Source organism: Chrysemys picta, chromosome 12, assembly GCF_011386835.1.
Source record: "Chrysemys picta bellii isolate R12L10 chromosome 12, ASM1138683v2, whole genome shotgun sequence".
Taxonomy (NCBI): Eukaryota; Metazoa; Chordata; order Testudines; family Emydidae; genus Chrysemys; species Chrysemys picta.
In genome coordinates this window covers 51,466,151-51,487,966 of record NC_088802.1, presented here as the reverse complement: position 1 = coordinate 51,487,966, position 21,816 = coordinate 51,466,151, and the positions used below count along the sequence as shown (strand labels likewise).

The 21,816-nt window shown below is 45.0% G+C and overlaps 1 protein-coding gene across 8 annotated transcripts in view; it reads right to left on the bottom strand.

Moving 5' to 3' along the window:
• The window catches only part of GNA13 (G protein subunit alpha 13), an 83,568-nt gene that overhangs the window by 11,992 nt on the left and 49,760 nt on the right, over positions 1-21,816 (bottom strand). For 4 of the 8 annotated variants that reach the window (XM_065563665.1, XM_065563667.1, XM_065563669.1 and 1 more), the window contains 3 exons: positions 5,871-6,153; positions 4,367-4,540; positions 2,102-2,230 (listed from right to left, as the gene is read on the bottom strand). In XM_065563665.1, coding sequence (XP_065419737.1) covers positions 2,102-2,230; positions 4,367-4,540; positions 5,871-6,153 — 586 coding nt within the window. Of the gene's footprint in view, positions 1-2,101; positions 2,231-4,366; positions 4,541-5,870; positions 6,154-9,193; positions 9,401-21,816 lie in introns of those variants that run through there. The other 4 variants (XM_065563670.1, XM_005282942.3, XM_024104618.3 and 1 more) reach the window with 4 other exon arrangements.

Genomic DNA, 21,816 nt, shown 5'->3' with positions numbered 1-21,816 from the left:
TAAGACTGCAAGATTTTTTTTTAAAGTTATTTTCATTTAAAATTGTACACAACATAAAAGTGTACATAACATTACATCTGCTGCGTGACTAACCTGTCAAAATATTTCTTATTTCCAGTATACCTACTGAAAGACATCGCCCATATCGTAGCCTGTTAGATAGAGGGTGTGACGGTTCTTAGTGTACTCAAGACTGAGAGTCCCCTTGTTATCCCCTACCTCCAGCATGAGGAAGTCCTGCCACTGCCTGGCTGGGCATCATCTCTCTAACACCATCAGCCTTTCAGCCACTGAAGCCCTCTCCTCTGGACTATGCCAGCCCTAGCTTCCCCTTGCAGGTGAGCAATAGGTGCTCCCCCCCTCCCCAAGTTCCTTTGGATCATTCTCCTATGACACTGGCAACTCACAGAAATCCCAGATCCTCTGCTCCCAAAGGAGTAGTGTATTCCAGTTTTATCTTAACCCACCGCTCCTGTAAACCACACAGTCCTTGTGAGCACTGAAATAAAGCTAGTATTGTTTTATTGTAAGAAAGAATAAAGATTTAACTAGAAACAAGAGAGCAGTGGAAACATATGGTTACAGTGCAAAACAGAATCACAAAATGTGAACTTGGGTCTATATTTATTAATAAATACCTTTCCTACCAAACAAAGTAGGTTTTCCCCACAAAGGTCAGTCTGTTACCATAGAATCATAGAATATCAAGGTTGGAAGGGACCTCAGGAGGTCATCTAGTCCAACCCCCTGCTCAAAGCAGGACCAATCCCCAGACAGATTTTTGCCCCAGATCTCTAAATGGCTCCCTCAAGGATTGAACTCCCAACCCAGGGTTTAGCAGGACAATGCTCAAATCACTGAGCTATTGCAGAGCTGTCTGGTTTACCAAGAAACATGATGCAAACATGCATGAAAACACCCTTGTTCCACAAGGGGTTTCCTTAGTGAATCGATCCAGAGGGTCTTTCCTCCTGTTATACTGAAACCAACCGTTTGTTCCTATTCAGAGACAGGGCAAACCCCTGTCTTGTTGTAAAGTCCCTTTTTTATCTTCAAGTGGTTTCGATTGTTTGCAGTTGGCTCTGATGGTTTCCCATTCAAAGTCTTACTATTGCACAAAGCTAAACTGAGCCTTGCATTGCATCCTCAGCTAAACAGCAAGGGGTGACAACTCCCCCATCCTGGAACAGGCATTAACCCCAGTGACTAATTTTTACTGCAAGTCATAAAGCATTTGCTCTCTCATTTCATATATATCCATCCCATACATACATCTCACAATGATTATGAATCTTGACAAGTCATGAGTCTTCTGTAGATAGCTTACGTTTCTCTCTATGGATAAATATCCTGTACAATGTTTGGTGTACTGGGTTTGTCTGAGGTGAGAGTTGTCTGCAAAGAACAGGGGACCCTTTGCCAAGGGGTTTTGGTGTTGCAGAAGGTCCTCAGAGTCTTTGTAGCACCAACTCACTAATTTTGGCTGTTCTTTTTCAGCCCACACTCTGCTTGTGGCAGTAAGGAATCAAAGAAAAATAGGTGATTTGGACAGACGTTGACATGTTCTGAGCTGGGTTTAAGTTCTTTGGGCAGCAAAGCCTTCTTTATTTGCATAAGATTTTGTTTTAAAAAGCAAAATGCACTGCTACTTACCAGAGTATGAAAAATGACATCTTGAAAATGTGAACTCAATTTCTTTGGCACTTCTGTAACTCTCTAAACAAAGAGAAACCAACACCAACCCAACTGTGTCAACCAAAAAATCCCCTTTAGGGCCGTGAACTAATCCAACAAGATTCGGTATAGAAAGGGAAACATATTTGAAGTTATGAACAAAGTTTTAGGGATTTTTCTTTTAACAGCAGATCAATCAAAACTGTTTCTTACTTTTTGACTGTCTTTCGAATGTAGTGACTTTGAACTGTATGAGTTGGAACAATATCACACACTATTTTTAAAATTATATACCCATAAATTATATATCAGTTTAATTCACGTTTCCCATATCTATCATATTTTATACACATTTTAATAGTAAATTGATTCCTAGCATTTTGGAGTCATTTTAGTTTTCTCCACTGATATACTCCGGACACAATACCTTCTGTCAATGAGGCTTGGCCAAAGACAAAATTCCAGGACTCCCTTGGATAAAGATCTATCATTGTTATCCCAACAATACAGAAAGCATCTTCCGGCTTTTTCTTCTTTAGGTATTTCAAGAGGTCCCCTGTATAAACAGAAAAAAACTCCCTTCAAAAGAAGCATGAGTCACCACAGAGGAAACCTGTGAAAGCAGTCATAGGATTATGCCAATGGTTCTCAACCAGGTGGGTATTCAGAGGTGTTGTTGGGGGTACAGCAACCCATCTAGATATTTGCCTAGTTTTCCAATAGGCTACATAAAAAGCAGTAGCAAAGTCACTACAAACTAAAATTTCATACTGACAATGACTTGTTTGTACTGCTCTATATACTTTGCACTGAAATGTAAGTACAATATTTATATTCCAATTGATTTATTTTATAATTATAGGGTAAAAATGAGAAAGTCAGCAATTTTTCAACAATAGTGTGCTGTGCCACTTTTGTATTTTTATGTCTGATTTTGTAAGCAAGTAGTTTTTAAGTGAGGTGTAACTTGGGAGTACACAAGACAAAATCAGACTCCTGAAAGGGATACTGGAGTACTGGATTGTGCGATGTAGGGGTCCAGCCACATTATCAAACTGAAGCCATTAATGCTGCTAACATGTGGTCAGATCCTATAAAAACCCTCCATACACAGAATTTCCAATGGGAGTTCTGCTTGCAGCATTGGTATCAGGATGAATCGGGGCTTGTCAACACACTATATTAGTGCACAGAAAGCTACAGTACACTAGCTTGCTGTGCATTAAGTTGCCACGTGGACCCTGCTAAAGGGCACTGAAAGTTTCATAGTGAGCTTTGGCAAAGCAATAAGCCTAGACAAGCCCTTAGGGTAGATAATATTTTTCTATTCAATGCAGTGAATTATTGTTTTACAAGAGTGGTCAGGATGCTTAATAAAGGTAGATGGTTGAATCTATTGCAGGTTAAATGTCCTAGAAGTCAGAGGAACACTTGGTGGTCTCAGGAAAGTTTCTAGTAGTCACATCACAAAAATCACCACCATGACTGACATTCTAAGGGTCAAAAAAGATAACATTAGAAACAGAAGAAAGGCCATACTGATCAGACCAAAGGTCCGTCTAGCCCAGTATCTCGTCTTCCGACAGTGGCCAATGCCAGGTGCTTCAGAGGGAATCATAGAATATCAGGGTTGGAAGGGACCCCAGGAGGTCATCTAGTCCAACCCCTGCTCAAAGCAGGGCCAATTCCCAACTAAATCATCCCAGCCAGGGCTTTGTCAAGCCTGACCTTAAAAACCTCTATGAATAGGTAATCAAGTGATTTCATGGCAGTATCCAAAGAAAATGTATCTATTTGATCTTTAGATTCATACAATACATTTGCTTTAGTTTTAAATAACTAACGTTCAAGAGAAAACGACTTGGCTAGCTGACCATTTGGTTACTTTAGGGAACTTAGTGATCAAGCCTGAATGCACTACCAGGCATGTGTTCTATTGCTGTAACCAAATGACACAGCTGCTTTTGTGAAGCCTGATGCGGATGCTCTGACTTGAATGAATAACGCCACTGATGGCGACGGAACTACTCACATGAATAAAGGTTGCAGAATCAGGTCTGAAACCACAGCTGGGATTAGGATCTTGCATTACTGAGTCCTAGGGTAGGTCTGCTTACCGCCAGACCTGGAGGTAAGTATAATCGAACTTCTGGGTTTGATTTATCGCGTCTTGTCTAGACGCGATAAATCGATCCCGGAAGTGCTCGCCGTCGACGCCAGTACTCCTGCTCCGCGAGAGGAGTACGCGGAGTCGACGGGGGAGCCTGCCTGCCGCGTCTGGACCCGTGGTAAGTTCGAACTAAGGTACTTCGACTTCAGCTACGTTATTCACGTAGCTGAAGTTGCGTATCTTAGTTTGAAATGGGGGGTTAGTGTGGACCAGGCCCTAGACTTTGCTCAAACAACTAAGCCACACTTCTCCACTACACTGTAGGTCACATCATGACTGGAGATTCTGGTGAGCTGCTGACAAAGAATCTGAAGTTATCCATCCTTCTCTGTGTCTGCCTACGGCACTGATATAACCCCCCCATACTGTTGTATCTGAACACCTCACAATCTTTAATGTATTTATCATCACAACACCCCGACTTAGAGTGTCAAGAAACTCAGTTTTCATTTCTTTATTATCCCAATCTTTTAGCAATGAGGTGGTTCTGAATTTGATGCTGTTCTCCTTCTCCCTACATACCTGCATGAATCTGCAGATTGCATGTGTACTCATTCACTCGAAAAGCACAACTTGTGTGTGAAACAGGAACCGGCTCCAGGATTTTTACAGATAGGCCATAGTAAAAGGCTTCACAATAATCCTTCAACCATTTCATATAATCCTCCGTACTAACTTTGGTGTCCCCAAAAGAACCTATATAAGCAGTCCAAAATAACATCAGGTTATAAACCTGCTATGGCAGTTCATTCAATCAACTCATATTTTTTTTAAATCCCCCAAAAAGAATATTCCCTCTTATTTCATGTTTGTTAATGAACATCACATTTACCCCAAGTTATAAACAGAAAATACGAGCAATATTATAGAACACGGCACAAACACAATTGTAACCTTTCACCATTTCCATGCAATTCCAAGAAAGCCTCTCTTTATTTTATTAACTTCTATTCCCTTAGCCTAAAAACAAAATTCTACTACAATACTCCAAGGTACTACATCTCATAACAACGATACAGCCATGTTTGGGGTGATTATTGTACAGTAATGAAGCAGGAGGTTTGTTTGTTTTTTAAATAAGGGCATTGTTTATCACTGTCAAGTGCTGAGATACTGGATATTAAAAACAACCAAACAATACAATGCTACCCACAAGCGGCAACACAGAAACTGACGTCAGTGCTGTAGACTGCAATAGTGAATCCATTACTCATAACTGTAATTAAAATTTCAGCTTTAAGAGTAATGGCAACTCCCATAAACACTGATCAAATATGGATGGAGTAGGGAAACTGAAGGACTGAGATTTAGCATATTGTATTTGTTTGTTGGTTTGTTTTTACCTTCAATGGGTTTCCTTTCCCAAGATTATGACTGTTCCTGTTTTTCTTAAAAACACAATTTTATACACAAGTTAATCAAAAACTGTGAAAGCTACCAGGAAAGACGTAAATCCATCTATATTATTTACTGTAATCCTTGATGACATGTCTCTATGCAACACACTACAGGAAAAAAAATATTAAATAACAGTAATTTGCATTTCTATAGCACCTTTCATCCAAAGAAATCAAAGCACATTGTAAACATTGATTAAGCTTCACAACACTCCAGTAATGCTTAATTAAATATTCACCATTTTGAACATGGGTAAACCGAGGCACAAAAAGGCCTAATCCTACAAGTATTTATGGACGAGTTTACCTCTACTCACATGACTCAGTTCCATTGACTCTAATAGGTCTACTCGGATGAGTAAAGTTAAGCACATCCATAAGCGCTTGCAGGATCAGGACTTCAGTGAATTTTCCATAACACCATAGCTGAATGTCTGAATCAGGAATAAAACCCAGGAGTCCTGACTCCCAAGTCCCCTGCTCTAACCACTAGACCACTTTGTCTGAGATCTACTGTAAAGTCTTTTTATTTGAAAATTGGAACATATAACCTAATTAGTTCATATTTAATGGGACAGGCATATTAAAGACACAGATGGCTTGGTTCAGCGATCACAGTTAGACATTACCAATGGGCTGTACATAAATGGCACTTTTCTGAGATGTCGGTCTGCTTCTGTAAGGATCATTATAAAACTGTTCAAAGTCCTGGGTGGGCTCAGGGTGTGAGGAGATCCAGTCTGATTCCGAATGAAGAGTGATGGGTCTGAAGAGAACACTGTCTGGCTGAAACGCTTCATTCAGCAAACACTTCTCCCTAGACTCAAGATTCTCATACAGCTTCACAAGCTGTGTGTTCTTGGAGATCAATGCTGTCTTTAGGATCTGCTCAGAATGTTTAATTACCTTCATCTGAAAGAGAGAAAAGACCAAAAGCGTTTATAAAATCCTGGTTTCATACCTAGCATGTATTCTAAACAGCTTCCTTCCTTCCTCTACCACCACCTGATGACCCCCAGCCTCTCATTCCTTTTCTGAGGTGTTGGTAAGCTAACAAGCTGTTTTCCACAGCCTGTTGCTAGCTAACCAGCCAGGATTGCTGAGGCACAGGCCTTTTAGCTTCCTCTTTTCCCTACAATTTCCATACCCAGCCCCCAAACACACAAGCAGCTTCTGCTTTTTGGAGGGGAGGGGGAAGTGACCAGCATGGGAAAGTTTTGCTGCAAACTCACAATTCCCAGTCTAGTTCTATGTATTGTGTCATTCCCTCACTTCATTCTCTGTTTTAAAAAATCCCTTTTGCTACTATATCATTCTAGTGCAGGGGTTTTCAAACTGAGGGTCGGGACCCCTCAGGGGGTCGTGAGGTTATTACCTGGGGGGTCGCGAGCTGTCAGCCTCCACCCCAAACCCTGCTTTGCCTCCAGCATTTATAATGGTGTTAAATATATTAAAAAAGTGTTTTTAATTTATATGGGGGGTTGCACTCAGAGGCTTGTTATGTGAAAGGGGTCACCGGTACAAAAGTTTGAGAACCACTGGTCTAGTGGCTCCCACTCCAACAAGATCTTTAGAACTGATTCTGATCTCACTTGCTCCAGTGTAAAAAACAAAAACAGTGCAACTCCCTCAGCTGACTTCAATAGGTTTATGCTGATGTAGGAGAATCAAGACCAGGAAGCTGTTTCTTCTGTAAGCTTAGGCAATGCTAGCAGTAACTGACTGAACAAAAGGCATGTGACAAAAAACAAAAAAAAAAATCCCACAAACAATTCATCATTATGCAGTGGGTGAAGCACTTATCAGTATCATACAAATTGATGCCAATTTTCTCCCCCATAAGAAGACTTCTGTTAATCATCCACCACTTAGGATAGTATCTTGCTATCTCATCTCTTGCTTCTCCCTGTATCTTCATCTGTGATTAGCGGACTCTGGGTCAGAATGCTAGATTGCTAAGTATTAAGATGGCTTTGATAACAATTGTGCCTGCACTGCAGGGTGCAATAGGAAATATAAAGTAGACTCAATAATTAAGAGTAGAACATAATATAAACATATATGTAAATTTATGAGAAAGGAGATTTTATAGATGATATTTTCATTCTCCTAACAATGTGTTACAAAAAGTATTAGGCAGGATTGAAGAGATTTTTGAGGGAACAATGTTGATACAATTAGTTACACTCTTTGTGCACAATGGACTGGATTTTATTTTAACATACTTTTGTTTTTCTCATTTAAAAAACAGCAATGAGAAAAACAAAAGTATCAGATGCAGAGAAGAGGGACTATTTTTTTGTTTGTGTTGTTCAGACCTCAAAGGGGGACACTGAAATTCATCCCTCATGCCTACACATCCTATCCCAGGGTGCATGGGGTTAGTACAGAATCCACCTCACACCTCCAAATACATACCCTAATCCCATAACCACACACCCCACAGCAACCCCAATTACTTCCCCACACAGACCCCATTACATTCCACCACAGCCACACAGTGTGTACAACCCACATTACACGTCCCACACATCAGTCTCAGCATCCCCCTAGTTAGGGTTGCCAACCCTCTGAGATTGTCCTGGAGTCTCCAGGAATTAAAGATTAGGTCATCTGATGAAACCTCCAGGAATGTCCAACCAATGCTGGCAACCTCTCACCCCTAATAGTGGCTCACACACCCTCCCAGCATCTCCCAATCATACACCCCTCCCAGCATTGCCCCTTGCCCCCACAGCATGTCTCCCACACCTCTCCCAGCATCCCACCGCCCCCCGCAACACTCCCAGCATCCCTCCCGCTCCCCTCCCAGCATTCCTTGACCTCCACAGCACCCCCTGCCTCCCCCACAACCCTCCCAGCACCTCCTCCCCCCCCACCCTCCCCTGCCCCCCTCCCAGCATCCCCTGGCCTCACGGCACCCCACACAATCCTCAGCACCCCCTGCCCCCCACAACCCTCTCAGCATCCCCTGCCACCCCAGCACCTCCTTCCCCCCCCCAAGCATCCCCTGGCCTCACTTCCCCCCACAACCCTTCCAGCAACCCACAGAACCCTCCCAACATCCCCCTTGCTCCCCTCCCAGCATTCCCTGACCTCCACAACACCCCCTGCCCCCCGCAACACTCCCAGCATCCCTCCCGCTCCCCTCCCAGCATTCCTTGACCTCCACAGCACCCCTGCCTCCCCCACAACCCTCCCAGCACCTCCTCCCCCCCCCTCCCCTGCCCCCCTCCCAGCATCCCCTGGCCTCACGGCACCCCACACAATCCTCTCAGCACCCCCTGCCCCCACAACCCTCTCAGCATCCCCTGCCACCCCAGCACCTCCTTCCCCCCCCCCAGCATCCCCTGGCCTCACTGCCCCTCACAACCCTTCCAGCAACCCACAGAACCCTCCCAGAACCCCCTACCCCCCAGAACCCTCTCAACATCCCCCTTGCTCCCCTCCCAGCATTCCCTGACCTCCACAGCAACCCCGCCCCCCACAACCCTCTCAGCACCCCCTACCCCCACAACCCTCCCAACATCCCCCTTGCTCCCCTCCCAGCATTCCCTGACCTCCACAGAAACCCCTGCCCCCCACAACCCTCTCAGCACCCCCTGCCCCCCACAACCCTCTCAGCATCCCCTGCCACCCCAGCACCTCCTCCCCCCCCCTCAGCATCCCCTGGCCTCACTGCCCCCCACAACCCTTCCAGCAACCCACAGAACCCTCTCAGCACCCCCTACCCCCAGAACCCTCCCAACATCCCCCTTGCTCCCCTCCCAGCATCCCCTGACCTCCACAGCAACCCCGCCCCCCACAACCCTCCCAGCACCTCCTTCCCCCCCAGCACCCTGCCAGCATCCCCTGGCCTCACGGCACCGCACACAATTCTCTCGGCACCCCCTGCTCCCCCCACAGCCCTCCCAGCATCCCGCCCGGGGACCCCCCCAGTGCGGCCCCATACCGCCCCGCCAAGCTGCCGGGCCTGGGCGCGGCCTTACCCTCCTGCCCCAGCGCCCGGAGGCGGGGCCCTGCCCGCTCTCCCAGCGGCGCGAGAGGCGGCTCCAGACCAGAGCCCGCCCCGCCCCGCGCGGCCCCGCCCCGAGTCCTAGGCCCGCGCCGCGCCGCGCCCATTCGGCCGGCGTCGGGGCTGCAGCCAGGCCCCAAACGCGTCGGAGGGACTCAAACCTCATGGGCGGTTATAGCGGCTGCTGGGGGTGAGGGGCCGGAGCTGCCCCCAACGTGCCCCTCCCCGCATTCCCATGGGCCCCCCCACACACACCCCGACCCGCGTAGTGCCACGCCCCCTCCCCATAACACCCCCTCCCAGCATCCCCTCACCCCATAACACCCCCCCCTCAGACGACCACCCCCCCTCGGACCCCGAAACAGCTCTGTGATGCCAAAACTTGCCTCTCTCCCCAGCAGAAATCGGTCCAGTCAAAGATATTGCCTCCCCCACCATTAGGGTGACCAGATGTCCCGATTTTATAGGGACAGTCCCGCTATTTGGGGCTTGTGCCTATTACCCCCCACCTCCTGTCCCGATTTTTCACACTTTCTATGTGGTCATCCTACCCACCATCTCTCTCTAGTAGCCTGGGGCCAACCCAGCGACCACACGGCAAACAACTGAATTTTTCCATAACAATCTCATGATTTTTAATGAATTGCAGGTGCTGCTTCTTTGCCTTCCGGCTCCGAGCCTGGAAATCACACTCGCGCCGTGTTCTCGAGCTTTTCTCGGCTGCCACGAGGGTTAAAAAGTTACTTGAAAAAGAAAGCAAGCTGAGCTCTATGTGCACTCTCTCGCTGCCAGCAGCTGGGGCTTTAAATAAATACACCCCCAAATCATAAGACCTGTCATAGGACTGGAAGAGTAGCCAACTATGCTCCCTGTTCCAGCCTGAGCAGTGCTAAAACCTGGCCTTGTTCTGCATCAAGAACCATAAGGACCGGCCTAACTTTTGACCAATCTCAGTTAGAGCGGTTGCCTGGAACTGGGCCACAGACTGGGTGGATGGCCCACTAGGCACTGACATCCAAAGAACACAGGTTTATATTATGCAGCTTTAGAACATAAGAACGGCCGTACTGGGTCAGACCAAAGGTCCATCCAGCCCAGTATCCTGTCTACCAACAGTGGCCAATGCCAGGTACCCCAGAGGGAGTGAACCTAACAGGTAATGATCAAGTGATCTCTCTTCTGCCGTCCTTCTCCACCCTCTGACAAACAGAGGCTAGGGACACCATTCCTTACCCATCCTGGCTAATAGCCATTAATGGACTTAACCTCCATGAATTTATCCAGTTCTCTTTTAAACGCTCTTATAGTCCTAACCTTCACAACCTCCTCAGGTAAGGAGTTCCACAAGTTGACTGTGCGCTGCGTGAAGAAGAACTTATTTTTATTTGTTTTAAATCTGCTGCCTATAAATTTCATTTGGTGACCCCTAGTTCTTGTATTACGGGAATAAGTAAATAACCTTTCCTTATCTACTTTCTCCACATCACTCATAATTTTATATACCTCTATCATATCCCCCCTTAGTCTCCTCTTTTCCAAGCTGAAACGTCCTAGCCTCTTTAATCTCTCCTCATATGGGACCCTCTCCAAACCCCCGATCATTTTAGTTGGCCTTTTCTGAACCTTTTCTAATGCCAGTATGTCTTTTTTGAGATGAGACCACCACATCTGTACGCAGTATTCAAGATGTGGGTGTACCATCGATTTATATAAGGGCTTTCCGTACCATTTCTGTAGGGATCTAATCCTGGCCAGGTACTTCTCTTTTCTGGTTGTTTAAAACCTCCATAGGGATGCCCTGAGGGGGCAGGGATGGAATAAAAATAGTGGCATGCTCCCACTTGAGACAATAAAATGAGACATTACCCACAGTAGACTATAGTTTCTCAAAATAATATGATCATCTCTCTTCTTTCTTGCATATTTTGAATAGTAGTGCAATAGTTAAAACAAATATTTTTTATTGTCATTAAGCTACAGAGCCAACACATTGCAGAAGTACTGCTTTAGGCTGTGTGCAGTCTTAGACAGATGTCCTTCCACCAGTTTGTACTTGCTTCAAAATGCAAAGATTTTCTTTGCAAACACAGGGGCTACAGACTTTTTATAAATGAAAGCTTAAATTCTGGAGCATGAGAAAGCATCCTCTTTTAAAAGTACCAGTTTGGTAAACTTCTGCAAGCTAGCTCAATTCAATCCCAGCAGCTGTATTTGAGTTGTTTGGAGTCATTTAATTGTATCCAGGGAGCCTTTACGTGTCTTATGAAGCCACTATATGACGCATGTGTCTGATGAAGTGGGTATTCACCCACGAAAGCTTATGCTCCAATACATCTGTTAGTCTTAAAGGTACCACAGGACTCTCTGTTGCTTTTTACAGATCCAGACTAACACAGCTACCCCTCTGATATAGGATACCAGAACTCTCTCAACCTGTTGTGGCACCATGGTGCAAGTGAGTGGAATGTTATTTTAGGGCTAGATGATGGGAGTTCTGCATTCAGATCCCTAGATAGATGAGCTTCAAGACTGATGATGGCTGTGGGATTTTAAAAAGGCTCTTGTGACACAGGGCAGAGTCACATGAATGGCTCAGAAACAGCATTGCCAACAACTACTCTTTAAAGAAAGAAGGAGTTTATGGCCTCGGTGCCCTTAGTAAATCTGGATCCATGGCACTGGTAAAGGCCAAACTAGAGAGCTCACATGTGATTGGGCTCTAACAGGACACGACCTATGCTGATGGAATGACAGTCTAGCATTTAGGCTGGCAGTTAATGCCCAACTCCCATGGATTTGGGCATTTAACTCCTACTGTATTTTTCACACCGTGCATCTGATGAAGTGGGTTACAGTGTTCTGCTGCTGTCAATCTGCAGAAGACAGCTGTCCTTCTGTGAAACCTGACAACTCTTGGAGCTTTTCTCTCAGGGCAAACTGCACCAATTTAACTAAATCAATTGCTAAACTGATTTAATTAAAATCAGTGCAGCCCCCTTGGGTGGACAGTTACATCGGTTAATTAATATTGATTTAGCTTAATTCAATTCCTTATTTGATATTAACGGATATTGATTCAGCTTAATTCCTTAGTACTTAGTTAAATCAGTGCAATATGTGTGTGTGTAGATCAGGTCTAAATCTAATGAATTTGCAGGAATTTGCCTCGTTCTGGGCAGCTTGGAGTGCAGTGTTATCTAAGCTGCTATAGGCAGCAGACAAACAACTGTTATTTCCTGTTATCCCAGCTACAAGGTGCAGCACGAGATATGGGGAGGGGCCCTGTGAAAGGTTCAGCTGATACATCTGTGGTTTTTACAGGAATTAACTCGCTCTGCCTCTTGGAGGGTTTTCAGGAAGAAAGCAGTTTCTCGCAGCTGCCATTCTGTAAAGAAAAAATCCCCCACAAACTCAGATGTCATTTCCTGTCATTTCAGCTGTGTTAGCATGGCATCCTGAGACGTGCGGAAGTGCCCTGTGAGAAACGCTGTGTCTGGCTTTAGGATGTCTAGCCATCATTTTATGCCTGTCTGTAAGTTCTGAAGAGGATGCTCTATTTCTGAGTGTCTCATTACACTTGTGCAACAAAGCATGGGGAAGGGACTCTCTAAAATTCTAAATCATATTGGGCAAATTCACTGCTAGGGTAACTCTATTGACATCAGCAGACTTACAGCCAGGAACAAACGTGAACTGTTATCTTTGAGAGAGTGGCTTGGTAATGAGATAGCTTATCATAGACTGAGTACCAGCCGTGTAAAAAAAAATCAATGTCAACAGCCAAGTCCTTACTGAACTTCATGGAGTCTCTGGCATTTCTCCCTTTTTGGAGTAGAACTCTTTCAGTAGGGTTTTAGTTTTTGATTATTCAGATTTGAGCAATTAACCCTTTTTGGGGGATGAGGATTCAATATTGTGAGTATCACGCTTGTAGAGGAAAGATTTTTTCAAAAAGTTTTGTAGTATTTCCAAAAGACCAGTCAGATGAATTGCCCTAGTCTCCTCTGGAAGTTTGTTCAATAGCTATTTCCCCTCAACCAAGATATACGAACATAGCCACACTGGATCAGACCGATGGTCCATCGAGCCCAGTATCCTGTCTTCTGACAGTGGCCAGTGCCAGATGTTTCAGAGGGAATGAATGGAACAGGACAATTATCGAGTGATCCATCACCTGTCATCCACTCCTAGCATCTGGCACTCAGAGGCTAGGGACACCCAGAGCATGGGTTGCATCCCTGACCATGTCAGCTAATAGCTATCGATGGACCTATCCTCCAGCAACTTATCTAAGGGCAGGTCTTCACTACGGCGGGGGGTCGATTTAAGATACACAAATTCAGCTACGCGAATAGCGTAGCTGAATTCGACTTATCGCAGCCGACTTACCCCGCTGTAGGGACGGCAGCAAAATCGACCTCTGCGGCTTCCCATCGACGGCGCTTACTCCCACCTCCGCTGGTGGAGTAAGAGCGTTGATTCGGGGATCAATTGTCACGTCCCGACGGGACGCGATAAATTGATCCCTGAGAGGTAGATTTCTACCTGCCGATTCAGGCAGGTAGTGTAGACCTAGCCTTTTTTGAACTCAGTTATACTTTTGTCCTTCAAAACATCCCCTGGCACTGAGTTCCACAGGTTGATTGTGTGTTGTGTGAAGAAGTACTTCCGTTTGTTTGTTTTAAACGGGCTACTTATTCATTTCATTATGTGACCCCTGGTTTGTGTGAAGGGATAAACAACACTTATTGATTCACGTTCTCCACAGTATTCATGATTGTATAGACCTCTAGCATAGTGCCCCTTAGTTATCTCTTTTCCAAGCTGAGCAGTCCCACTCTTTCAATCCTATTATGGGAACTGTTCCATACCCCTCAATTTTTGTTGCCATTTTCTGTACCTTTTCCAGTACTCATGTATCTTTTTTTAGATGAGGCAAGCAGAACTGCATGCAGTTTGCAAGCTGTGGGCGTACCCTGTATTTATATAGTGGCATTATATTTACTGTCTTACTAATGGTTCCTGCTTTTTTTTTGTTGTGTTCGCTTTTTTGACTGCCACTGCAAGTTGAGCTGATGTTTTCAGAGAACTATCCACAATGACTCCAAAATCTTTCTTGAGTAGTAACAGCTAATTTAGACCCCATCATTTTGTATGTGTTATTGAGATTATGTTTTCCAATATACGTTCCTTTGCATTTACCAACATTGAATTTCATCTGCCATTGTGTGACCCAGGCACCACGTTTTGTGAGATCTCTTTGTAACTCTTCACAGTCAGCTTTGGACTTAACTATCTTGAGTAATTTTGTATCATCTGCAAACTTTGTCACCTCTTTTTCCAAATCATTTACTAATAGGTTGAAAACTACAGGCCGTAGTATGGATCCTTGAGGAACTCCATTATTTACTGCACTCCATTCTAAAAACTGACCATTTATTCCTACACTTTGGTGAAAAGATAGAAAACAATTACTGATCCATAAGAGGACCTTCCATCTTATCCCATGACTGCTTACTTTGCTTGGTGAGGAACCTTGTCAAAAGCTTTCTGAAAGTCCAAGTACACTATATTCACTGGCTCACCCTTTTCCACATTTGTAGACCCCCCTCACAGAATTCTAATAGATTGGTGAGGCATGATTTTACAAAAGCCCTGTTGACTTTTCCCCCACAAATCATGTTCATCTATAGGTCTGATAATTCTGTTCTTTATTTTAGTTTCTATCATTTTGCTGGTATTGAGATTAGGTTTATGACCCTGTAATTGACACAATTGAACTATAGAGCCTTTTTTAAAAAAAATCGACATTACTTTAGCTATTCTCCAGTCATCTGGTATAGCGGCTGATTTAAGTGATAGGTTACATACCACAGTTAGTGGTGCTGGCGTTTCATACTTGAGTTTCTTCAGACCCCTTGGATGAATGCCACCAAGTCTTGGTGACTTTTTACTGCTTATTCATTTGTTCCAAAACCTCCTCTAACACCACCTCAATCTGGGACAGTTCCATCGCTTTATCACCTAAAAAGATCAGCTCAGGTGTGGGAATCTCCCTCACATCCTCTGCGTCAGTCTTGTCTTCCTTGAGTGAACCTTTAGCAGTGCACCTTGATCATCCAGTGGCCCCATGGATTGTTTGACTTCCTGTTTCTGATGTACTTAATTTTTTGTTGTTCGTGCACTTAAATGCCACAAACACAATTGACATTAACTGTGTCAAAAACTGGCTAACAGCAGAGAAAACAGTGACTGAATCGGTCATGGAAACTTGCTCTCACCCACAGCTGTGATCCTTTCTGCCTTCTGAATGCAAGCAACCTTGAGCGATTTCCCCTGAAGAAACAAAAACAAACAAACCCCCCAAATATTAAGAGTTCCTGGTTTCTGCCAGGAGCAGCCTTTCCCCAGCACACTGGACAGTTTCCTGACTGTTTATAACAAAAAACAAACAAAGGAAGATCTAACCCTTAAATAATGCTTTTAATCTTCAAAAGGACTTTACCAACATTACTGAATCCTGCCACAGGTATAATTGTGCTCACTGCTCAGATGGTTTGTCTACATGGGAACGTTTCACTAGTTATACTGGTATAATTATACCTGAATAACTATTCCTGTGGACACTCTTATTCCAAAATAAGAGTGACTTTTTGCCAATTAGTTTAAACCAGGAAAAGCCAATCTTATACCAGAATAAGTGTACACACAGTATAACTATAGCAGTTGCAGTTCACATCTTATTTTACACTGGTCTAATTTTCCCCTGTAGACAAGCCCGGAGGCAGGGATATTATCTGCTTTGTCCAAAGTCACAAAGTGGGAGTCATAGTGAGAGACAGGATTAGAACTCAGGACTTGCTGGATCCCAATCCTGTGCTCAGAACAACAAACTAGTTGTGCATTTCATATCTTGGATCTTTATTATTAGTATTTTAAGCTTTGTCCTATTTTTCACCGCCATCACCCTGAGATCTCTGCTTACTGAGTTTCCCCACAATGGCTGAGATAAGGAGTCACCAAGAGATGGAATGGCATTTAGGTTTGGCATGTCTAGTCAAAGAGAAATCCCTTTTAATGCAAACTCGGGGGAAAGAAAATCAGGCCCAAACGGCAAGAGTATGTGCTCCAAACAGTTCCAGCTACAGGGACAACCTATTTGCAGTCGCTGGTGACTATTACAAAAGCAAGTATCTGGAAAACATGAGAGACCGGACCTGTGAAATCCCATCGAGACATGCTGTGGGATTCCTAGATCAATGAATAATTAAATAATATTTTGCAAGTGTATAGAGTGGATCTTTCCTCTAAGGATCTCAAAGTGCTTTACAAGAATTAATGAGCCCCTATCACACCTTTTTGAGGTACAGATGATCTACATTCACTAGATGGGGAAACCAAGGCACAGAGCTATTAAGTGACTTGCCCATCACCATACAGCAAGGCTGCAACAGCGCCTGGAATCAAACTCAGAAGTCTAGATTCCTAGTGCCCGGCTCAAACCACTAGACATACCACCTCCACCATAGTGGCAAGTCATAGTATTAAGAAAAGGCATTGGGTTAAATTCATCTCTGGTATAACTCCACTAACCTCAATGGAGTCACCCCAGGGAGGGATATGGCCTGCTATAAGCCAATCGAGGAGGAGGAGGAAGCAATGAAGCTAAGCTGGGCTCTGGTGGAGTAGTTGGCGGTCATCCAGCTACTTTCACGCTTGATTCCCACTGCAGTGAACAGGAAATAAAGAAAACAATTTACCTTGCTAATGGTTTAGATGAGTGAGAATAGGCAGTTTAATTACAAAAAGTGTCTAAATACCATCCAGGCATTCATCCCTACTGATTTAGGCAGTTGGGGTCTTCTCCAATGAAGGAAGAAATCTTCTGCAACCTCACAGTAACTGAAGCTTTGACAGAGAGAGAGAGACACATCCAGGATGACTTGTCATTGACCTTTGTACGTTTAAAACAATGTCACTTTTCTTCAATGTCACCCATTGAAAAAGGACAGTGAAGGTTATTTTGTATTGATTTATACCAGGGATCGGCAACCTTTGGCCCGCGGCCCGCCAGGGTAAGCACCCTGGCGGGGTGGGCCGGTTTGTTTACCTGCCACGTCTGCAGGTTCGGCTGATCGCAGCTCCCGCTGGCCGTGGTTTTCCACTCCAGGTCAATAGGGGTGGCGCGACGCGGTGGCCAGCACATCCCTCGGCCCACGCCGCTTCCTGCAGCCCCCATTGGCCTGGGATGGCGAACCGCAGCCAATTGTATTAATTTTTGAGGCTGCTGGCTACAGCCAGGACACTGTAGATCCTCCCAGCTCTCTAGCTCCCACACTAACCAAAAGCCACCTGTTGTAGCCAGAGTCCCCACACAGGGCGTCTCTAAATCCTGGCCTGGACTAAACAGCCATCCAAAAGGCAGATTATAGCTTTACCACCACCCTATGCGTAGGCTGACAATTGTGTTGAAGCCTTACTCTCTGCAGGGATGTTCCGTGTCTCCCAAAGGCCTGCCCCTCTCACTACTCAGCCTGGTTGTGAGAGAGCACTGCTATTTGCTGTGGAGGGGGCTCTGTCTCACCCATTAACCTTTATGTGCAGCTTCACCTAGCCTCCACCTGCACCTGAGCACAGCTGTGCTTACCTCAGTGTATCCTAAAGTAGGGTTTGCAGAATCAAGTCCTTAATATTTAATCAAGCCCTGAGGAGTGAGACAAGACTGACAGAATATGTTTGTCTGCACACGTGGGGGCAGGGACTATTTCTCTTGCCTTTATTGGGTGTATTTCTCATTTCTTCTGGATGTTTTGATTCCTTATCTTGAATCTTCTGCAGCTTGTTTACTGAAGTTTAAGGATTTTCTATGACTCTGCCACCACATTCTCGCCTGCCAGAGGGTGGGGCTGCTCATGTGTTCTTCTGAGAGTTTCTCTCAGTGGGGAAGGGCACCCAACTTCTGTCAAAAAACCCTGCTCTTCATTTACCCAGCCTGCACACAAACAATGCAGAGGGGGAGAAAGAAGGGAGAACAGGGGATTAAAATAATCTCTTACACACAAGTTAGGGACAAACATCACATAAATGCAGAGCCATGTACCGTAGAACCAGCCAGAGTCAGAAGGGACTTGTGCTTTATTCCAAACCCTTCTTGTCATTCATTTGATCTTGTTTTTTTAAAAATTTGCAATTGAGGATGAGCACAAAGAAAAAAAAAACATGTCTCAGTTTGTGGGGGTTGGGAGAGAAACAGCTGAGCAGTGTGTCACTCAGCCCAGCCTGAAGTAGTTAAATACTGGTACAAAGAATAAGCCGGTTCCTGTTACGGCTATAGTCCACTCTTTATTTGCAGACAGTACACACAAGAGGCTCTTTATCCAACAGAGTACGATCTGTTGCACAGTAAAATGCTCACTTTAAAAAACCCTCCACCCCAGCCATCAGTCTTCTTTGGCACTCACGTTATTAGTTCCTTCTTTTTGAAATATATTAATCAGATGTGCACATAAACAAGCATGTGGCATGAGCCTTCACCATATTTCTTCCCTCCCTCCTTTATACTTTGTCATCCCTTGGTGTGCTGAATCTAATTTAGGCCAGATCCTGCTATCAAGAATCTCTACACGTACTAGCATGTTTTGCACCCAGTGCTCACAGCGTAGGTGCTAGTGGAGAAAAACTAAACTGTTTGCAACAATGTGTCAAAACCACCTGCAATCACCCCCAGAGTCAGAAGCAGGATCAGGAACAGAACCCATTCTCTTGGATCACAGGCCTGGTCTCTGTCCACTGGACCACCATGCAAAAGATAAAATCATGACACACATCCAAACAAATAGCCCAAAAGGGAAAAATCTGGGTTTAAAAGCTTCTAGTTTTAAAACACTTCAGATGCAATAACACAAACCTTCAACCACCACTCTTACAAACAGCACCAGAGTTCTGACAGGATCCTTGTTTAAGCTCTTATCCAGAACGCCCCTACAGAATAAACTGTATAGAACTCCATTTATCTACCTTGTACGGATGGGCCCACCCTCCACCCTGCTAAGATTTGAGCTTGTGGAAGCGCAGCAAAAACTGATACCACTCCGCTTAAACACCTGAGTAGGTAAATGTAGTACATTAGAATCTGATGCTTCAAGCCCATTGTTTCTAATTATTGGCCTAATTTAAAAACAAAGTAACTCCAGTTTCTGACCAAGCACCCTTAATATACCTTGATTGAAAAACAAAACAAAAAAACAACTTTATTTTGTTCCCCCATACCTAGGGGTTTTTCTGCTGTTTTTTAGGTTCACTAGGCTGGAAGAATGACTTATGGGAGATCCATACAAACGTGCATGACAAAGAATATTTTGCTGCCAACTTCTGCAGCCATATAGTAAATTTAGGTGTTTCGTGAGGCTTTAGAGGTTACTCAGTTTTTAGACACGTGTTTTGTTTTGTTTTTTCCAGGCTGGTGACTAAATAGGCAATGCTTTTCAAGAGAAGACTATCCGTTGACAGCAGTTTTGGGCGGACAAGGTTTCAGGTATCATGGGAGCTGTTTGACGTGAACAGAAATTAAGTGGCCTTGGCCTAATCCCAGTGTTCTAGGCAGAAAATAGATGCTCCTCATTTTGCTGGGATCTAGAGCATAAGCAGTTCTCATCCCCTTGTTTCCCCAGCACCTTTGTTATTGGCTGCAAAAGAGCCAAGCACTGAATCACAGCAGACTTCGGTCCTGTTTACACACCTGTCCTGCAGAGCAAATGCTTCTCCTGCGAGGCAGCTGCTCCTGTGGCACTTTGCACTCGAGCTGAGAAACAGGACAATGGGCAAGTCAGCACCTGCCCAAGGAGAACCCGAAGTCGGTTTGAACCCGCCTCCCTGGCTCGCCTAGCCGAGCAGCCGCACAACTGGATGCAAATAGCTGCGGAGGAGGCAATTTCAATGCAGCTTGATGCAAGCTTTGCTCTCGTGTCAGTTTCCTCATTGTGTAATCTGTGCTCCTTTGACAGGAAGGAAGAGGTTTGAGAAACTACTCGCAGTACAGCTTTTGTTTTTTAAATAAAGAAGTGAACAAGCCTTCAGCTTGCTCAAACGGGCAACTCCGTGAGATAGACCGGACTCTTCCCTAACCTAGTCATTTATTGGCTGATTAGTGTCCCACTCAGTTTCTCATTCCTTTCCCCTCCCCAAACTTCCCCTATTTACCACTGTAGCAGTTTGGCGCTTGCAAGCTCTTCTGACTGGTATGATTAACGACCAATGGTTCTTGTTTTAGATCAGTTTTGCAGCCTGCACATTTCAGAAGAGATCAATTTAGTAGCATAGAACTACCAGTCACACACAGACGTGGGAAGTCTAGAATTTACATCGGGGTGGCCAACCTGAGCCTGAGAAGGAGCCAGAATTTACCAATGTACATTGCCAAAGAGCCACAGTAACACATCAGCAGCCCCCCAGCAGCTCTCCCCCTGCTCCCAGCACCTCCTGCCCCCTGGCAGCCCCAGCAATCACTGCTGCCTCCCCCCTCCCTCCCGATCAACTGTTTCTTGGCATGCAGGAGGCTGCGGGAGGGGGAGGGAGGAGCGAGGGCCCAGCAGGCTCAGGAGAGGGGGTGGGAAGGGGTGTAGTGGGGGCAGGGCCAGTGTCAGAGCCAGGGGTTGAGCAGTGAGCACCACCTGGCACATTGGAAAGTTGGCGCCTGTAGCTCCGGCATCTGTGCCTATAAAAGGAGCCACATATTACCTTCTGAAGAGCCACATGCGACTCCGGAGCCACAGGTTGGCCACCACCCCTGATCTATATAGTTCGTATAACCAAAAGGAAAAGCCCAATTAATCCTTGATGTAAGAGGGACCTATGACACTCCTGTCTTCCGATGGTGGGAGTAAGTGGTACTAGCTAGTTTTTGGCACTATGGCTGGTCATTTAGAGTTCTAGCAGGTGTTCAGCTGAGCCCTCCAAGACAAGAGGCTGTATTCTTGACACCAGAGAGGGTAGGTAAAGGAGATTATATAAAGCAGTTCAAAACAGAGAAACCCTCTTATTACATAGGTATCAAAGTCACAGCAAGCACTGATGAGTCACTCAAGTGCAGGCATTTCTTCAGTGTGAAGGTAAGTGGTAAAGTGAAAGCAATGATGTGACATACCATTTTTAAGTAACAGTTCTACAGGAACAGCTAAGTTACTGGAACACTTGAGGACCTTGATCAAACCTTATCGCAAAGCGGGGGGGGGGGGGGGGGGGCTTCTTTTCCAGTGATCTTTTATCTCCAGCACTACACCTTTTATCTCCTAATTTCCACAAGGCCAAGTATTTTTCTCACAGTCAACTGTTAAGATAGCATACTCTCTCTTAATGGTAAAGAACATTCTGCACAAGGATACAGACTAACACGGCTGCTACTCAAACCTGTCATTCTTCACAAGGGAGGGGGAAGAGGAGATGGAAAGCAGCCGCCTCCTCTCCCCCCCCCCATTACTTTGTAGGAAGATTAGTGTGGGGTGATGGAGTTGATGCTGAACTTAAGGTCACCAAAGCAGAAAATTCTGTGCAGATGGCAGCTA